Source organism: Harpia harpyja, chromosome 19 (assembly GCF_026419915.1).
Source record: "Harpia harpyja isolate bHarHar1 chromosome 19, bHarHar1 primary haplotype, whole genome shotgun sequence".
NCBI lineage: Eukaryota > Metazoa > Chordata > Aves > Accipitriformes > Accipitridae > Harpia > Harpia harpyja.
Genome location: NC_068958.1, coordinates 13,208,667 through 13,227,986, shown reverse-complemented (window position 1 = coordinate 13,227,986; position 19,320 = coordinate 13,208,667). Strand labels below are relative to the sequence as shown.

The following is a 19,320-nucleotide window of genomic DNA, read 5'->3' as shown; positions in this document are numbered from 1 at the left end:
AACAATTAGTTCCTCATGGATTAAACCCTTTCCTTGGGAATTAATAAGTCCCCGTTCCTCCCAAATTTTTCCAAACGTGTGTACTACTCCATATGCATATTTCAAATCAGTATATACCGTTCCCTTTTTGCCCTTTAAAAGTTCCAATGCCCTAAATATTGTGTACAACTCGCAGGCCTGCGCTGACCAACTAGGGCTGAGAGGCCCAGATTCCTTTACTTTTAGGCTTTCCCCATCTACAATTGCATACCCTGACTTTCTTTTTCCTGCTATTACTCGAGATGATCCATCAGCAAATAACTTCTCTCCCTCTCCCAATTCTACTTCTTCTAGATCTGGCCTAATTTTCGTTTGTTCTTCAATGGTTTGGAGGTAATTATGTGTTAGCTCCTCTTCAGGACCCCCATACAAAAACTGTGCCGGGTTCTGCAAGCTTGTTGTTCCGATCTCCAATTTAGGGGAATGGATTAGGATCCCCTCATATTTTAAAAGCCTGGCATCGGTGATCCATTTTTCAGTCTTTTGTTGGAGAACCCCTCGAATATTATGGGGAGAGAACACCCTTAATTCACTTCCAAATGTTACCTTATTCACTTCTTCCACGATCAGGGCTACAGTAACGACTGCCTGTAAACAGGTGGGTCACCCTCTACTGACGGGGTCTAATAATTTGGAAATATACCCTACGGGTTTCTTTTTCCCTGCCCACTCCTGGGTCAAAACCCCCTATGCTGTCCCCTCCTCGGTGGCCACAAATAACTAAAAGGGTCTCTTCACATCAGGTAAACTCAAGACAGGTGCGTTAACTAGATCAGCTTTAAGACTCTCTAATCTCTCCTCATCCTCTTGGGTCCATTTAAGCAATCCATCCATAGTTAACTTTTGATACAAAAATCGCACTTTCGCACTAAAGTTCTCAATCCACTGCCTACAATACCCAAATAGCCCCAACAATTGTCTAATCTGTCGTTTATTCCTCGGGGCTTTCAGTGATAAAATTCCATTTACTCGTTCGGGGTCTAACTTCTTAGTCCCCTTGCTTATCCAGTGTCCTAAATATTTTACCTCCTCTTCCACAAACTGTAGTTTCGACCGTGATATTTTGAGGCTTTGAAGGCTCAAGAAATTTAACAACCGTATGCTTTCTTTTCTGACTGCCTCTTGATTTTCTCCTGCCAACAATAAGTCATCCACATACTGTACTAGCACGACCCCATCTTGCAGCCGGTATTCCCGTAGAATCCTTTCTAGGGCTTGTCCAAATAAGTTTGGGGATTCCGTAAACCCTTGGGGAAGTACAGTCCACCTTAACTGCTGTCTCCTATGAGTGTCTGGGTCCTCCTACTCGAAGGCAAAATAATTCCTACATTCCTCCTTTAGAGGGCGTGACCAGAATGTATCCTTAAGATCTATTACACTATACCATTGATTCTCGGGCCCCAATTGACTCAACAGGGTGTGTGGGTTTGCCACTACCGGGAACCGGCTGACAGTTCGTTTATTGATTTCCCTTAGGTCATGCACCAACCGATAGCTGCCATCAGATTTCTTTACTGGTAAAATCGGGGTATTAAAAGGGGACATGCAGGGTTCAAGTAACCCTTTTCCCAATAGTCTCTCGATCTCAGGTTTTAGTCCCCTTCTCCCCTCATTAGATAAGGGATATTGTTTAATTCTCACTGGAATCTCGGGGTTCTTAATAACCACCTCAAACGGTTCAATATCCAGTTTTCCAACTGTTTCGGGAGTATACCACACTTCGGGGTTAATTTGCTTCTCGTCCACCTCTGTAAGGGGACAAAGCCTGATTTTTAACTCTTCCTTTTCCACGTCCACCCGAATCCCCATCTTTACAATTAAATCCCTACCTAATAAGTTGTATTCCGCTTCAGGTACTAACAACAGCGTTCCAATTCCATATTGGCAACTTGATTCCACCGCCACATCTTTTATAACGGGGACCCTAAATGGTTCCCCTTTTGCTCTAATTACATTAACTTTATCCCCGGATATTTTACATCCTGGAGGTAATGATTGTACAGTAGACCTTTCGGCTCCGGTATCCACAAGAAAGGTCACCTCCTGGCGCTGAGGACCCACTTTTAAAGTTATCAAGGGTTCTTTCTTACCAGGGGTCCTCAGCACATAGAGCCCCTGACCCCGCTAATCCTCCCGGAACGCTTTCTCATCCTGAATCCTTTTTCTACATTCTCTCTTCATGTGTCCTTTTTTCCCCGCAATAGAAACATTCCACGGCTTTATCTCCTCTCCTCTCAATTCTTTCCTTATCTCCCCCACCAGACCTATCACACCTTATCACACTTTTCTGTCCTTTTCTTACCGCAGCAACCAGTAGCCTAGTCTGCCGCTTTTCAGTTTCCTCTTCTCGCCTCACATACACCTTCTGAGCCTCTCTAAGTAATTCATCCAGCCCCCACTCCTGCCAGTCCTCAATTTTCTCTAACTTTTTCCTAATATCTCCCCAAGATTTTGCCACAAACTGAGTTTTCAGCAACGCCTGTCCCACAGGGGTAGCAGGGTCCACCCCAGAGTACAACTGGAAACTTTTTCTTAGCCTTTCAAGCCATTCTGTCGGGGTTTCATCTTTCTTCTGTTGTTCACTAAAGGCTTTATTAATATTCTGACCTCGGGGAACAGATTCTCGTATCCCCTGAATTATAATTGTTCTCAGATCTGACATATTATTCCTATGAGTTGGGTCCTGGTTATTCCAGTCTGGCCGGTTTAAAGGCCATTTCTGATCCGCAGCCGGGCCAGCTTGATGTTGTTGATCCCACACTCTCATTCCAGCCCTTCTAATCATGTCCCTCTCTTCCACGGTAAATAGTATGCTCAGGATAGACTGTAATTCATCCCACGTGTACAAATTCGGTCCCAAGAATTGATCCAGCCTCTCGGCTACCCCCAGGGGATCATCTAACAAACTCCCCATTTCCTTCTTAAATTCCCTTACATCCCCCGTATTAAGGGGAACTGCCACATACCCCGTTCCCGGTCCCCCCCATCCATCCCCACCAGGCACTAACATTTCCCGAAGAGGAAACAATCTCTCCTCTCCTCGCCTTATTCTATTACGTGCAGACTTTCTGGGAGGGGGTGTCGGGGTCGGGGAATCAGGTTCCGAATCTGACCCCTCCTGGGCCTGGGCTATTCCCTGGCCTTGGGGTGGGTCCTGAGGTGGAGGGGCCTGAGGGGCATAGGGAGGGGGCCAAAGGGGGTCTTCATCATCCTTTCGGGGTTTTTCCGGTCTTTTTTCCCTTAAGGCAAAGAGGAATGATGGTTCCCAAGATTGGGGAATCCATAAGGCAGCATATTCGCTCTCCTCTGGGCCGGCTGGTGGTCTCCTATTGTTTACCCATATATTTAATTGTTGACACACCCAATCCTCAGAGGACCCGAACACGGGCCAGAATACATGAGGATTGCTGAGGGGTTTCCCACCCCAAATCGCCATACAATAATTAATCATCTTTTCCTTAGACTTATTCTTTCTCCTTGGGGAACTGTTCCAATATCTTATCATCAGGTCTAGGGGACTATCTGGGGGTATGTCTGGTAACTTATCTTTCTTCCCCATCCCCATGGGTCCAGAGGGCTTGCTTTTCCTCTGCCCCATCTTCCGAGGTGCCTTTATCCACACACACACACTTCCCCTCGGTCGTGACTCGCTCCCTCGCGGGCTACGAGAACTGCACTACTGGAGGGTCCGCACTCGCGTGATCTCAGAGAGACCTCTCACACAGTCGCACCTCGGGATAACCACCCCAACCAAACGGCTCACAATTTATATACTCACCCACTCCTGGGGTCTTCATTTGGTCTTCGTGCACAAAATTTAAGGGGTCCTGCAGGTTCTTTTGCTCAATTATCGTAATTTAAAGGGGGTTCGTGGGTCCAGGGTATGGTGGCGGCACCTCCTCAAGACGGGGCTATCCGGGGATAGGGCGCCTCCCCGCTTGCGAGGGTCCGCACCAAAGAACCTGGATCCGAGTCACAGCACCAAGTTTGTTATAGACGCTCGTGACAAATTGGAGGAGCCAGTTTGTATTAAATGACAAGATCGAATTTATTAGCAAGCGATAAGAGAGCAAAACAGCGCTGGGTGGCCGGGGAGACAGTGCTCCGCCAAAGGCTCGCGCCGAAAATGGGGAAGAGTCCCTTTATTTATACAGTTTCTAGTTTCTGTCTACGTGACGGCTGGTATCTTCTGCATTGTGTGTGCGTTTGTGCCGTCAGTTGCTAGGTGGTCGTAATCTGCCTTCAGGTGGCGGCTGGTATCTTCTGCATTGTGTGTGCGTTTGCGCCGTTATTTGTTTGTTAGGTGGACCGTCTTTCGTTAATCATCGGTACTTAACTGGATACTGTGGTTTTAGATAAGCGAGGAATGTCTCTACCCCCACATGTGATTTCATGAACAAAGTTAACCAGTTCATTACAGCTTTGCATGAACTACCTGAGTATGAAACTTGTGGTCTTTTTCCTCTTATTTACATATATGAAAACCTTATTTCAACGCAGAGGCTTACAGGATAGATAGCATTACTAGTAAGTGTAAAGAAGAGACTGTCATATGAAAATAAACACAATAGCATTTGAAACTCTAAGTGTATAAAATAATAAAAGACATCTTGTCTTTTCATACATTATACATTTTAAAACAAAAAACGTAATACCACTTAGGCACTGCAGTGGCAATTCTTGCCTGGTTGAAGCTAATTCCCTCTTAGAAGCCCTGTTCAGCTGATAGCTTTGTCTTGCTTCAGCTGTGAATATGCTGTGAGTCATTACACGCCCCTGAAATTAGGGCTTTGACCTTTTCATGTGAAAAAACTTTGCAATTCATTTAAAAATATATTCTCTCTGTAGCGGTAAGCTAACCTCTGGGCTGAGATCCTAAGCAAGCACTTTGTGTTGTTTTCAAAGTAATTCCTTCCACCTTCGGTGTGTTTGCATAAAAGCACTCTGCGCATCTGAAATCTGAATTCAATTGCTCTTCTTGGTGAGAGAACACCCCCGAGAGCTGTTAATACTAATGAAGGCACAAACCTTTCATGAATCATTGTGGGAGCTCTCTCTTCCTGTGAGTCAGAGTGCGTTGTCTCAAAGCAGCTTTCTCTGTGACTTTTACTGAGCTTTTTCAGCTCACTTCATAAGCCTCCAGCTCACAGGGGATGTGAGCAAAGGGCAGAAAGTTGATTTTGCATAAGGCATTTACATAAGGCTAGGTTATATATGCCAACTGCCCTGCAGGGAGCCGCACAGAAAGCCCATGTGTGAATACTACACATACAGGCACATGCATGCTTCCCAAAAGGTTACTGCTGCAGGGGCTGTTCAGGCCACCGGCTTAGGTCAGTTTAGACATCTGAATTAGGTGTGATTCAAAAGAGTAAAGTTGGCAGCCTGGAGGGGGAACAGCTTTCCTTGAAATGGCTGTAACGCCTCCTGCCTCTGCTTCTGTGATGGCTCAGCTGAACTGTTCCTGGGTCCATAACGGTCTGGAGAGGAGAATTGGAATGGGTGGTGGTTCCTTAGCGTGCCAGGCAGTGTGCTGCAGCAGTCCAGCACTGCCTAGTGGGGAGCTCAGCCATCACGGCAGCCAGAGCAGACCTGCTGCTCTGTCCCAGGCCGATCCATCCCCACATTTCAATTAGAGCCATTAGTAGATGAAGATTAATAAGCACATCCAGAAGGAGATTTGGAATCCCTAAAGGGATGCCCAGGTAAACTGTAGAAAACTCCACAGTGATTTCTGTAAGCCTAACTATCAGACAAAGGTAGAGTTAGGAATACAAGCAATGTCCCAAATCTATTTTTAGTTGAGGCTGGGTCTTTGTAAGAAAAATGCTTAGCTAGTGATTTGTGTTACTTAACCATGGCTCTAGCAGGGTAAAGGGACCTTAAAAGAGGCCTAATAATTCCTGTTATTACAAAGCACTGGTTGCCAGCAGATTTCAAACTGCCTTACAAGCTGACAGAAGAGAAACAGTTTGGGTTGATAGAGCCTTTAGTGACAGAAACAACTTCTTCCACCACCATAACTAGCTACAGCTCTTCAAACATACCTTAAAGTGCTTTTTCAGGACCAGTAATGTTTTTCCCAAGAAAAAGGACATAGCCTTCTTGGTCATCTGGCAGGCGATTGGCAGGCTTAAGAAGAAAAGCAGGTCTTGGTTCCCAAACCAGTGCTTTACCCTCCATGCATAACTGACTTCATGGCTCTTTCTCATAGACAAAGTGCAGTTAGAAGGACTTGTATTGTGTGGTTAAAAAAAAAAACAAAATCAAAAAAACTAAAAAAACCCCACTTTTGGGCCTAGCAGCCTGGCACCCTCTTCCCGTGTCCTGGCCAAGGCATGTGTCTCCTTTCACTGCTTCATCTTCAGTCTAATGGCTCCACTAAGTGCAAAGCATTTTGTCTAACAGCTCATTCCAGCGAGACCTGGTGAAACAGTTGCTGCTTGCTCTGATGTGCAGACTGTTGGCTTCTGCTGGGACATGCTGATTGTCTGGAAGACAAGGCAGAAGCACTGGTGTCACTGCTCCTGGAGCCACAGATGAGGTTCTGACCAGTGGGCCAGTAACCCCTGTCATCTCCTGGTACTTATGGCAGTTCTTCCCAGTGCAGCCTCCACACATATCTCCTCTGTGCAACTGTAATCCCATAACTTTTCTGTCCCTTCAGGATTTTCAGAAGTCCAGCCCAGGCTGCGTCACAGCTGTCCGCAAAGCATTCCAGCAGATTAAGGATCTGTGCCTGAGTGGAGGTAAGAAGAGGTAGCCCTGCAGACGGCTTCCCAAGGGCAGCCAGCAGGCAATCCCAGCCATGTGGAAAAGAAGTTGATTCAGTTTTACTTCAGCTAGGTCTTCAATTGGTTCAGCTAGATCAACGCAAATGCCCACCTGGGCCCCTCTTTCTGCTTGCACAATTTAATGAACTGTTTCAGTTAGCATTAAAATTAGTAACCAACACCACAATGAAAACATCTGTGTGGGGGCTTACACAGTGTTAATGAAACTGTCTTTTCTGCGCCTGTGCAAAAAACCCTGCAGGTGCAAAACACCTGCATTTTATGCTGGTAAAGACTCATGTTTCACCAGATACTTGTCCTGAACATCCACACCATTGACAACTGTTCAGGTGGGTATGACAACTGTGTGGCTCAGCTCACTGGACATATCTGAGAAATATTTGGAAGGCAATCTAGGTCTTGAAGCAGCCATCACTGTCTCTAGCCTTGGACAGTTAGGTGAAGCCAAGGACAGAGACTGCTGAAGATCTCTGCAATGTCTCCCAAGTAAGCCAGACTAGATATCGTGGGCCAATGCAGCATCTCCTGGGAGCCCTGCTGGTGTTGGAACAGCTGTGGTGCATTCTTGGTCAGTCTCAAGGTTTGGCTTGGTCTGTGGTGCTGCACATCGGGGGCTGTGTGCCTCCAACAGCTGCTGTCACTGCCTCAGTGCAGGGGCTGGTCCTGGAATTGCCCAGCGGAGTTGGGGGTCCAAAATCCCATTTAGCTTTGGGTCACAGCAAGAAAAACATTACCATTAAATAGCCAGGGTCCTCGAGGTCTGCATGGGGCCACACTTTCTGCAGTGGGGTGGATAAGGTGGTCATATTTAAGGCTTAGGCTCTCAAGTGAGGATCAAGAGGCAGGTTCCAGGCCTTGGGTTTCCAAGTAAAGACAGCAGGGCTCTGGTGGACAGCTTGTAGAGTACGATGAGGACAGACAGGAACTGTGACTCCAAAACGTGGAGGATGAAAATGAAGGGAGCAGCTTTCCCCAGCAGAAATGCAAAGGTATAAGAGTGCATCTTGAAGGAATGTCTTCAAAGACAGATTTCCTGACTTCAGCTGACCCCTCTGCTTCACATTGAAATTTGAAGGCACATCTCAGGAGTCCTTTGTGATTTTGTGAGGACTATTCTCACTTAGCAATTTTTACTGCAAATGTACCCAGCATCCAAGGAGCTCTTTTTTTTTTTTTTTTTTTTTTTCCCCCTGCCAGTTTTTCCAGCTGTTGAATCCCACTGGGACTTGTATGCTGTACCCTGCTCTCCTGCATGAGAGCTTGCCTGGGGAGACCACCCTGCAGGACACAGCAGACCATAGGGAGGGAGCCTGTAAGGGCAAGGAAGAGGCAGCCAGGCAGGGCACCAGTGAGGACAGGCTCATACCAAGCTGCTCTTCTCACTGTGCCAGCTGGGCTTGCTTCCGTCTCAGTGGGTGCTGATTGCTCTGGGCTCCCCAGGGAGGTGTCAGTGGCTCTGCAAGGGGCAGAGTGGGGGCTGCGGGCCACGCAGGGTCATGAAGCTGCACAGGAAGGCTGTGCCTGAACATCCACGTGTGTGTAAATTTAGATGTAATGTGTCCTTCCCACTAGAAACCTCATCTGTGTGTTACGGCATCTCCTTACTCCTGAGTGAAACAAGATGCTGAAGCCTGGTATTATTTTCCTCTGTTGAAGTCTGTCTTTCATTTTCCTTCCTTCTGCAGCCTACGATGAAATCAGCAGCAAAATGGCCACATGCAATAAGATCTCTAACAAGGGGGATGTTTACCAGCTTTTTGGGTTTGCTAGAAATGCCTTCACCATGATGGCCATGATGGACTACCCTTACAAAACCGATTTCATGGGTCGCCTCCCTGCCAATCCAGTGGAGGTGAGTACCAGGACACGGGTGAGAGTCGCGGTTTCTGATGTGCACCTAGGTGACCAGAGTGAAGGGGGCTGCACAGCCTGGGATGCTGTCAGGCACACACCATCAGTGATGGTGACAGGCAGAGGTAGTGGTAGACATTGCAGCCCTTCACTCTGACAGTAAATCTACACATTTTAAACTTCTCTGTGACGATGACTGCTGTGTTTGAAATGCACGGCCATAAGGCTTGTTGGGAAGGGTTTGCTGGAACCATTACCTACCCTGCTCTGCCTTTACCTTAGACACAAAGGCCTGTGCAAGCTTGGTGACTTCATCTTTTAAACACTAAAAACCTGTAGCTTTTTAAAGGGTAGCTTTGTTGTAGCCCACCTCAACATGCTTTCATAAATGTATTTTTCTTGGTGGGTAGGGATGGAGATGTAAAAATCAGGCTCCTTTCTAAGTATCACCCAGGAAGATGACATACCTCAGAGTATAATGCAGAGAAAAGTCTGCTGCCATGGGGACTGGAAAACCTGAAAACTTTCAAGACGATCAGAGACGGCAAAGTGTGGGAAAGGGGCCTGGTTCTCAGGGGGTTACAAAGACTTCTCAGACACCAGCTGGCATTTATGCTTCTAGTCCTACCTGGAGCAAAATGCATACTGTGCAAGAGGTCATACAGGCTACGCTGTACTGGGACTCAGGAGATGCCGTCTGTGGCTCCACTGGGCATCCAGTTCCCTTCTAGGGTCTATTTAACAACCTGTAAAATGGAAATAATTATTCCACCCCTCCTTGAGAAGGGCATTAAATGTTCTGACTGTAGGAGTAAGGAACTGTTGTGTATCACCGTGGCCTCTGCACAGCTGCTTAACTTGGTAAAGAAACTGTTCTAGCCCTGTCTCCTTGTTTCTATGTATTTTGTTGCTAGAAGGGAGGAAAAAAAAAACCCCAAACCTGTTGCATTAGGCCCTTGGAAAGCTGCTGAACCATAAACTGTGTAAGTGATAATTTTAATGAATCTTCCAGCTTAGCCCTTCCATGGAGCAGAGACTGTTAACTATTCTGTCTGTAATTTGCCTGTAATGTGTCTCATCCAGGTCAGCTGTGAACAAATCCTTGCCCACACAGACCCAATTGAAGGCCTCGCTGCTCTTGTTGGTGAGTTAATATTACCAGTTTGGTCTTTTATTTAACACCCTGTTTTCTAGAAGCACCTGTAAGTAGAGCTGTTGCGTTGTTGTGCAGGTTGTGTATTGTGGGAGCTGGTATGACTCTGATCTCCCACTGGGATGTTTTGCCCCATATTGGCTTTGTCTGTCGGGATGTCCCATGGTGGTCCATGGGTTCATTCCCCCACCTTTCCAAACTTATTCTTGTCAGGTTTTTCAGCCACTGCAGCCCCTTAGCCTGTTGACTGTCCATGAGATGTGGACTTCTAAGGCACTTGTTTCTTTTCTAAAAGTTTACCCGTACTCTGGCTCAAGCAGTCACAGTTTCAATGTGCACTCACTGAAGGAAGTTTTCTGGTCTGCTTGTTGAGGACAAGGTTGTCATCACAATGCCCTACAGTCTTAATCCAGTGGCAAGACAATCTTAAATACATTGTGTGCATTTATCTCTGTGAGTACTTAATTTGTCAGCCAGCAGTGTTTGTAAGGAATTTATTAGAGAGAGAATTCAAAGCTCTTTTGAAGACTTCTTCATAAAATCTCTCAAGTTGCTCGTTAAAAATAAGTTCTACCTTGGTCATTATTCAGAAAAACAGGTTCTCAATGGCAAAAAATTGATTTAAGGAATTCTTATGGGTTTAATGCGGCTTAGTAGGATTGGGAACCAATTCCTTTTTTTGCAAATTATGCATGTCACCATGGTAGCACTAAGTCAGAAACATGCCAATTCCAAATCACTGCTAAAGATGTTTGGCTGGCAACTAGAAGAGTTTTAAAATACTAATGTCTTGGCAAACACTGTCAGATCTGCTTGACGTATTCACATCCTACTTCTTTTCTGAGGCAGAGTGGGACTCTTGTTTCTTTGTGATGAATAAGCTGAGGGTAGACTTCTTCCTCCTGCCTGCGGGGGAGCACTTCATGCCTCTCCCCATCTCACCAGCTGCATTTACTTGGGACAGTTTAATCATGCAAGAGGCATGATCCACCAGAGCTTTAGGCAGGGGACTGGCTTTCTTCCATACCTGCCCCTCTGTGTCATACAGGAAAACACTGTCTTCTTTCTGCATGTGCTGCAGTGACCCACCTCCTGCGAGGTAGAGCATCGTGTCATGGGCTGTGATGCTGAACTGGCAGCAGTTGAACGGGGATAGCGCTAGCGTTGTCCACTGATTGCTTACAGGACTATAATACTCTGTCTCATTGACATGAATCCATTCCTCCACCTACAAGGAACCAGACCAACACTCACCCATTGTATCATGCCTTGAGTGGGCATCACTGTCACATCGGGCTTGCTTGGTTCATGATAAAGGAAACCAGTGTCTCAACATCTATTTGAATACCATGGGCTTTAAGGTGCCAGATTTTCGATCCACATTTAGCAATCAGAGCCTCAAAAGAAACTGAATAAAATACCAAAATGGTGTGGCTTTAAAGGAGATTTCTTCTTCTTGGAAAATCAGAGGAGTGAGCTGAGGAAGGTGCCACAGGGACCTGTTGGAACTGGTATAGCCCAAGTCCTGCCTGCTCTCCAGACTTCTAACACATTACAAAGGGAATCATCTAAAGAGGGCTATATTGCATTGAATTGTGGACAACAACTGAGTTTGTATCATCTGGAGGATTTTGATGTCAGCCTTGATGTGCAGTTTCTCTTTATAGATTTCTATCCCTTCCTCAGTGAGCAATTAAGATGCCCTCATTCCTTCAAAAGCAACCATACCAGTCATGGTGAAATCAGGCCAGGCCCTGAGTCTTTACACTTTCAAATGGGAATTGCTGAATGATCCTTGAAAACTCAGTTCTCTTGGCTTCAGGGAATGGGATTCTCCTAGATTGAGCCTTTCAGTCCCTGTCAGGTCTCTTCCCAGAAGGCTGAGCAGTGCTTTCCCTCTTTTTTCAGAGATGGGAAATCCAGGTTTGAAGAGACTTCATTTGCATTCCAGGACTTGAGCCCATCTTTCCTAAAATCTAGGCTAGTGTCCTCACTGCGGTCCATTCCTCTTCCCGTCCCTCAGTGTTTTGCCCCCTCTCAGCTCGAACAAGGAATATTAGGTGGTCAGTGTGTTTGGGACAGGTACATGACCAGCTTTACACTTAGGTTTTCCTGTGCTAGCAGGCTGTGCTCCACTGTATGTTTTCTCCATTTAAAAAAATGCTTGCAACAGCCTTTGTACTCTAGAAATAGAGTGTGACAACAGGGCAGCTTCTAATGTGCACGATTGTAATGGCAGGCATGTTTTCATAAGCTTATTGGCCTGACTTGCAACTGTGCCAGTTCACCAAGAGACCAAAAATAACGAAGTTACTGGTCAACCTTTTGGTTGCCTAGCACTAGAAAGACCCCATACTTGGGATTATAAGAGCAAATGAACTTACTCCTTTTAGTGTCCTTCCTCCAACGCAAAAGATCTTGTCCCTGACTGTAGCCATCCCATGATCACAACGGGTAAAAGCCATGGCACTGTTGCCAATCCAGCGTTGGAGGCGAGGGAGGTAGCTGTAAGTGTCTCGTAAGGTTTTACCTCCAGAGAAGCCCCCTAGAAGGAAAGCAGAAGTCTTGAAAATCTATCCATCATACTTTCTGAGATCCAGCAAACCTTCCGCAAACATTAGCAGAGCAGATTTTTTTTCTTTAAAATACCTAAGAAGCTCAGGTTTAGAATTTCACACTGTTCTGCAGAGCTGATGCAGTGTGAAATTTAAAACCTAAGCTTCTTAGGTATTTTAAAGCAAAAAAAAAAAAAAAAAACCACCAAAATCAAACTAGTTCCAGCTCTTTCTGTAAATAGTTTTCCACAAAAGATTTTTGAATAAAGCTCTTGGGGTATTTCAAGTGTAACCAGGAACAGCTTTAATTAGGGAATCTGCTTCCAGCATGCAGACACAGAATGGTGGTTTGAAAGAAAAGCATTCAAAGCTCTTTGAACTTTGAATCTTCAACAGAAGGTCAGAGGCAATCTGCCAGTGCTGCTGTCAACTTTTTCTCCTTATTAGGCACTCGTGTGTTTCAGGGGTGCATTATAAAAAGCTCCTTGCAGGAGGAGCGTACTGCTATGGGAAGGGTAAATGCTTCCACCTGCCTGCCTATTGAATTCCAGCCTGCAGAGAGTCTTTGCAAACAAGGAAGATGGTATTTCAGGTTTGTTATAAGCCCCGGCTCACCTGGGGCTTTGTCTGCATGGAGCTTGTGTTTAAATCCTGTACTGAAGTAACGCCCTTAATTTTTCAGTTTGCTTGGGCAGGGCTGTAGGCTGGCCAAACCAAATTTGCAGTTACGCCACTAGTTTAGACATGAATGAATGCTATAGGTGGGTAAGATCTTACCCAAGTGGTATAGTGTTATCCAGCCTAGATCACTATGGTATGTTTGAAGATCCGTGAGGCAATTTTGTCCTTGCTCTCTCGTAGGAATCGAGACCAACAGAGGTTAAATGAGCTGCCTGTGGCACTGTGGGCCAGCTGAGTCAAAGCAGGGACTTGAGCCCGAGTCTCAGCCATTCCCCCAGCTGAACTATTATCCATCTGCGCTGCCAGTGCAGGAGCAGTGCCCTGCTGTCACTGGGGTACATGTCTGGGTAGGACAGCCCGTGTGCTGCCTTCCCTGCCCTTGGGGCCTTGGGTGTACAGTCTATCACAGGGAAGTGCCCTTCATTGGAACTGTGCAATTGAAGTTAATCTGGACGAGATCAGTACAGTGATCTCAGATGGCCATAACTGGTTTACAAAGCAGGGAGCCTACTGGCCCAGGACTTTTAACTGCAGAGGCAATAACACAAAAAACACAGTGCTTTTCCTAGGACATACCAAAGATTATCTTTCAAGTCCAAATTAGTAGCTGCAAAAGCTAAAGATCCTACAACAATTTCCTGGAGTGTTTAATCTCATGCTGCTTTATTGTTACATATCCTGAACCATCTACCAAAGATCTCTATAAAGACTGAGGATCCCTTCTAGGGCAAGAGCTGTACAGGCTCCATGGGTAAGAGAGTAAGAGCCTGCATTACACTTCTTTTTGCACAGATTAACAAAGCAGCGCAGTAGGGTTAGTCCCACATCTTCCATTCAGGTTAATAGTAGGATTTAATCCCATCCCCAACACTATGGCAGCCTGCTCCTGGTTTACCTTTTCAGACAGCAAAGCTTTGGGATTTAGCCAGGATTGCAAGGTCAAAGGCAAGGAGGGGTGTGGATTGCAAGCCGATGGTGTCACCTTTAACGTCTTGGAAAGAAAATAATTCCTGCCATGCAGGAGGGCAGTGAGGCTGTGCTAACACAGCAGGAAAGGGACACTGGAGCTGTGAGTGTTATTGGTGTGGGTGCAGGCTTAGACTGTGACATTAAGATGCCATCAAAAATCAATGGAACTATGAAAATATGCTGCTTTCTACTAGCTCTATCACCTGAAATATAGAGGATTCCCTTGTGGGTTGTGCCTGCATGATCAGCAATAGGCCTGGGGAAAGGAGCTGCGAACTCCCACTTGTTGTCAGTGGGCTGGTACAATTCCACGGTGTGGGTGAGGGTCCCCAGCAGTGTCCCACCACCCACGGCGAAGATGCAATCAGACAGCACATCCGCGTGGAAGCGTGTCCGCCTCTCCAGCATGCTGGCGACCTGGAGCCAGGAAGTGTTGCGGGGATCAAATCGGAAAACCTAGGATCACAGCAGATGGGTGATGGTTAGCAGAAGGCAGGTGGCTGGCTTGCATCTCATGTGGCTTCAAGAACTGCTAAATATTTTCCCTGGACTGAGGAAGGTTTTATATTCAGACCTGGCCAGGTTCAACTTCCAGTGCCAGCCAGCTGATAACAGCAGTACCTCCCCAGGGAAGCTGGAGGCTCAGTTATGGCCTCTCTGCAGGTCTGTGGGGGTTTGCAAACAGGTTGTGCTCTCAGCTTGCAGCAAGCAGGAGATGGAAACACATTAGCTTAATGAAATACCTTTGTTTCAAACACCAGCTAGCATGTGTCAGCTGAAAACTGTTTCAGTGAGATTTAAACAAGTACATTTTGCACCTCTGCTACTGGTTGGCTGTGTAGTAAAGAGAGCAGCTGAGCTTTGCCCGCTGCTCTCGCCCAGAAGAAAGCAGGAGTGGCTTCCCCTCCCCTTGCCCCTGGTGGCATCACCACAGGGGCACAGCACCTCCACTTCACATCTTGTTCAGCAGTAAATACCTCCCCAGGCTTATTTTGTCAGTCCTGATGAGAAAGCCCAGGTCACTGAGCAAGGGCAGTACCTGCAGAACCACATGCAGTGAGTGCTGGGCTTGGGCTGTAGCCCAGCAGCCAGTGCTGCAGCCCTGCTGCTTCAGCATCCTCTGCTCTGCTGCTGCTGAGCTGCCTCCTGCCTTCAAGGCAGTGGAAGAGAGTTGCTGTTCACAGTGGCACTGCTGAACTAAGTACAATGCTGAAATGAGCCCCCTGGGAGCATGGGAAAGAAAAACATGCTGGTTTTTTTTAGCAGGCTCACTGAAGCCATCTAGGAAAAGATAAAATCCTGCACAAGTCTCTTTACTCTCCAGGCAGAAGAGAAAGGGCCTGGGAGCTAAAGCAGATTTGCCTTTCAAGACCAAAACCAGGGAAGGAGCAATTCTTGAATGAAGTGGTAGGCTTTAACCATGCCTCCTGAGCATGAGTCCCATGGGAGCAACAATGGGGATAGGGGTAGCATTCATGGGGTTGCTTGATTGACTGATGTGAACCTGCGCTGTGGAAGTTGTGTACAGATTAGGATGACAATTTACAGTAGGAGCAAGGTGAGACCAGGGCAGGACGTGATTGCTTCCCAGAGAGTTTGGAAGCTGTATTCCCAAGGGCTTTCAGTATTGCACAGAGTGCTAAAAAATACGTAGAGGTGGGAGATCTGTGGTGGGCAAGAGGAATTGCTCCCTCCCTTCCTCACACACAGCCATTTTTCCAAGGCTGAAGGTTTCTTGTGTCTTACCTCATTTGATGGCTGCTTTCCTGTGGGATCAAATTTGCACTGTCCCCCGATGACAAAGAGGAAGTCATTGATGATGACAACACAGTGGTTGTACACTGGCACACAGAGGTCCCCCACCTTGTGCCAGGTGCTGCAGCTCTGGTCTGCAGCCCACATCTCTCTACACACGCAGTTCTCAGCGGTTCTGCCACCAGCAACAAGCAGCACAGTGGAACCAGAGCGGAGGCTCGTGCTCTGGGTCTGCAGGACTGGCTGAGCATACAGCTGGGAGTGGTAATTCAGAGCCTCCTGCAGGTACCTGTGGCAGCCTGAATCCAGCCTCATAAGAGGCATTTCCTGGACATATCTCTGCAGGTCCCGTAAAGGAATGAGAGGGAATCTTATGCGCCTTAAAATATCTGCTGCATCTTTCAGCCGTGTGCGGTCGTGCTGCAGCCAGCTCACAGCGACTCTGAACAGCTCCAGCTCGCTGCATCCCTCAGTGTCGGTCCTGTCTAAAATTTCACAAAGGGTTACTCGGTCCAGGTCTTTCAAGCACTGAGGATCAGCCAGGATCTGTTTGTAATGCTGGCCTACGTAGCACATGGCTTTCTGTCTCAACTCTGCTGGGCCAAGTTTTTTAGCAATGTTAAGAACATCCATGCAGTTCTCACAGTTCAAGCAACCCTCCAGAAAGCGAAAGCACAGCTTGATCACCTCCCGAACTAGGAGGGTTTCTGCAGCTTTGAAGGTCTCTTCAATATTCTGTAATGAGAGGTCTAGTTTGTTGGAGTAGATGAAGTTGAGAACGTTCCTTAGCCCGGCAGCGCTGACAGCTTTCAGCCGGATGTTACCATCCAGGCTCCCTGCTCTTGTCAAGTTTCCAACAAACAGGATCTTGCAGTAGTTACTTGCTGATGCTAAAATGATCTTGTGGGCTGGAAAGCAAATCCCTTCTGCCTCCAGTGTCACATCGCACAGTGCACTCTGCGCGCGAAGGCTGCTGAGCCCTTCCAGGAGTTTTGCCAGGTACGTGTCCGACACAAGCCTTGCTGTGCTGGCCTGTGAGCTGAGCAGCATTGCTTCGAAAGGTGCATAGACCTGGAGCAACCCCAGGACTCTTCGCTGCATGCACTCAGTGCATCTCTTGGGCAGTCTTCTGTGGCCGAAATAGTGGTTTCATGAGTCAAGGGAGCTGAGGCTGTGCTGCCTGTGCCGCAGAGCCATCCAAGAGGCAGTAGCTGCAGCAGCCTCCCTCCTCAATGGCCTCTGCCTAGTCCTTTGCAGGCACAGTGCGGTGTGCCTTGCAGAGCTGTGCGGGGCTGTTTGCAAGTGGAGCTGTTGGTGCCAGTTATTGCACAAAACCCACAGTGTTTGTGGGTTTTGCCTGTGGACTGTGACACTGGCAGCAGCAGACGGCCACCAGCGTAGCCGCATTCCTCCTCCTCGCTATCTGGTAACTACCCATCCACACAAAAAAGCAGCTTATTCTTCGGCAGCTCCCCAGCTATGTTTTGCTGGGTCACCTGGTCAGGCGCTCTTTCATCGGGGCAAGCCTGCACATGCCCTCTTTCCCTTCTTGACCAACAGTCAAACAAAATCCTGTCTGTGACGTGCTATCCTTGGCCTTCTGACTAAATTTGATGGATTCAGATGACAGCCACTTTGAGGGAGGGGGGGTGGGAAGGTCTCAGCAGTTGTGTCCCATTCAGTTTGAAGCATTCAGCTAATGTGCTGCACACAGCCTGCTCCTGTGTGCATTAGGGATTGGAGGCTAGGGCTCTCCCAAGGCTGCTTTTGGCCAGTTGCTTGGCTTTTGGCATGAGCAGAGACAGCAAAGAACACCTGGGAGCGGCTTCCTCCCTGTGGACACAGCAGAAGCAAAGGGTATCATGCAGCCATGCTTGAGAGCACATGAAGGCTTTGGCATAAAGAAGTTGGGATTGTAACCTAACACTGGTACAGACCCTGCTAGCTCTGCCCCAGCCTTACACACTTGCCCAGCTGGGATAGCTACCCTTCTGCTTGGTCTTGGCCGTGAGGTTTGTGCGGGAGGCAGTGGGTGAGACAGCAGAGAGGTACTGACAGGTTGGCTTTGTGCTGTGTTCCCACCTGGCAGGGGTGTTTTACAACTCCTCCGGCTCGGCACAGTGTTACGACATATACCAGCTGTACCAGTCCTGTGCTGACCCCACGGGCTGTGGCATCGGCTCAGATGCTGAGGCCTGGGACTACCAGGTAAGGTGTTGGAGACATCAACAAGTTTCAGCTGCTGCCCTGGTTATCCCCCTGCCCTATGACAGCTCTTGTACCTCTCTTAGGTTTGCACGGAGATCAACTTAACTTTCAACAGCAACAATGTGACCGACATGTTCCCCGAGATGCCCTTCACAGAGGCCATGCGAGAGCAGTACTGTCAGAGCAAATGGCATGTGAGGCCACGAGCACACTGGCTGCGGACAAACTTTTGGGGGGGAGGTGAGTTGTGCTGGCTGCTTGTCCCTTTGCATTGCCCTGTAGTTGTCTGCCTGTCCCCCCTCTGCCCAGCTGAGCTCCATGGGGACAGGCACAGTGCACTAACAAGTCCTGGCAGTCACAGCCTTGTGCTGACTTGAGACAGACCTTTCCGTACCTCCTTGAGACAGAAGTGGAAAACCTAAAAACTGCCAAGAATTTGTTTTATTCTCCCGTGTTTTCTGTTCTTGACCATGTTTGCAGCAGTAGCCAAACACATTTGGGTAAATGGGCAGGAAGGAGGCCTCTCAAATGTCATCTCTCTGAATTTCAGACCTGAAAAGTGCAAGCAACATAATTTTTTCAAATGGAGACTTGGACCCGTGGGCTGGAGGTGGGGTAAGCATGTGCACTCCCGCACACCGAACACAGAGAGCAGCCTTTCCAGGTGATACACTGCCCCCTCTCCCTTTCAAAGCAGCACTGGCAATTCATCTTTAACCCATTTGGGTTTCTGCAAGCGGCTGTTTCATGCTGAACCATTCAGGAGCCTCAGGACATCAGTCCATTAGAGTCCATCAGCCAGGAACACTGATGCAGCACAGGTGCAGACACAGCAGGAGCCTTCTTACCCAACACTCAGCGTCTGAACCACAACCCATTGTATTTCTGTGTCGAGACTTGGTCTCAGCGCTGACAGCCAAGTGCTACTTGCTATCTCCAGTCTCAGCATACTTTGTGAGACCAAGCAGCTGCTGTAAGCAGCAACTCAAACCAGGGCATATTTTGGCTTAGGTTCAACAAAACTTCAGAGTGGTGGCAGAACTCTAGTTTAAAATTTAAAACCAAAAATGACCCAGAACTGGATTTGGACTTAGTTGAGCTCCTGATTGTAATGCAGGAGTTCCTTGTTTTAGGCTGGCTTGGCAATCCCAGCTGCAAGAAGAAAAGGCTGCTTAGGGTGCATGGGCCCAAAAGAACCCGTTACTTCAAACCACCTGTACTGGAATAGGCTGACAGTTTTCATCTTGGGGGAAGCCTTCACTTCGAGACAGATGATTTGGTTCATTAGAACTGTTAGCCATGCACACACTGTCAG

The 19,320-nt window shown here is 47.5% G+C and overlaps 1 protein-coding gene across 1 annotated transcript in view; it reads left to right on the top strand.

Annotated features, from left to right (window-relative positions):
• Positions 1 to 19,320, top strand: part of DPP7 (dipeptidyl peptidase 7) — a 35,043-nt gene that overhangs the window by 13,991 nt on the left and 1,732 nt on the right. Inside the window, exons 6-11 of the mRNA XM_052816009.1 lie at positions 6,707 to 6,788; positions 8,519 to 8,685; positions 9,768 to 9,828; positions 17,887 to 18,005; positions 18,089 to 18,245; positions 18,556 to 18,620. Of these exons, the coding sequence (XP_052671969.1) occupies positions 6,707 to 6,788; positions 8,519 to 8,685; positions 9,768 to 9,828; positions 17,887 to 18,005; positions 18,089 to 18,245; positions 18,556 to 18,620 (651 nt within the window). The remainder of the gene's footprint in view (positions 1 to 6,706; positions 6,789 to 8,518; positions 8,686 to 9,767; positions 9,829 to 17,886; positions 18,006 to 18,088; positions 18,246 to 18,555; positions 18,621 to 19,320) is intronic.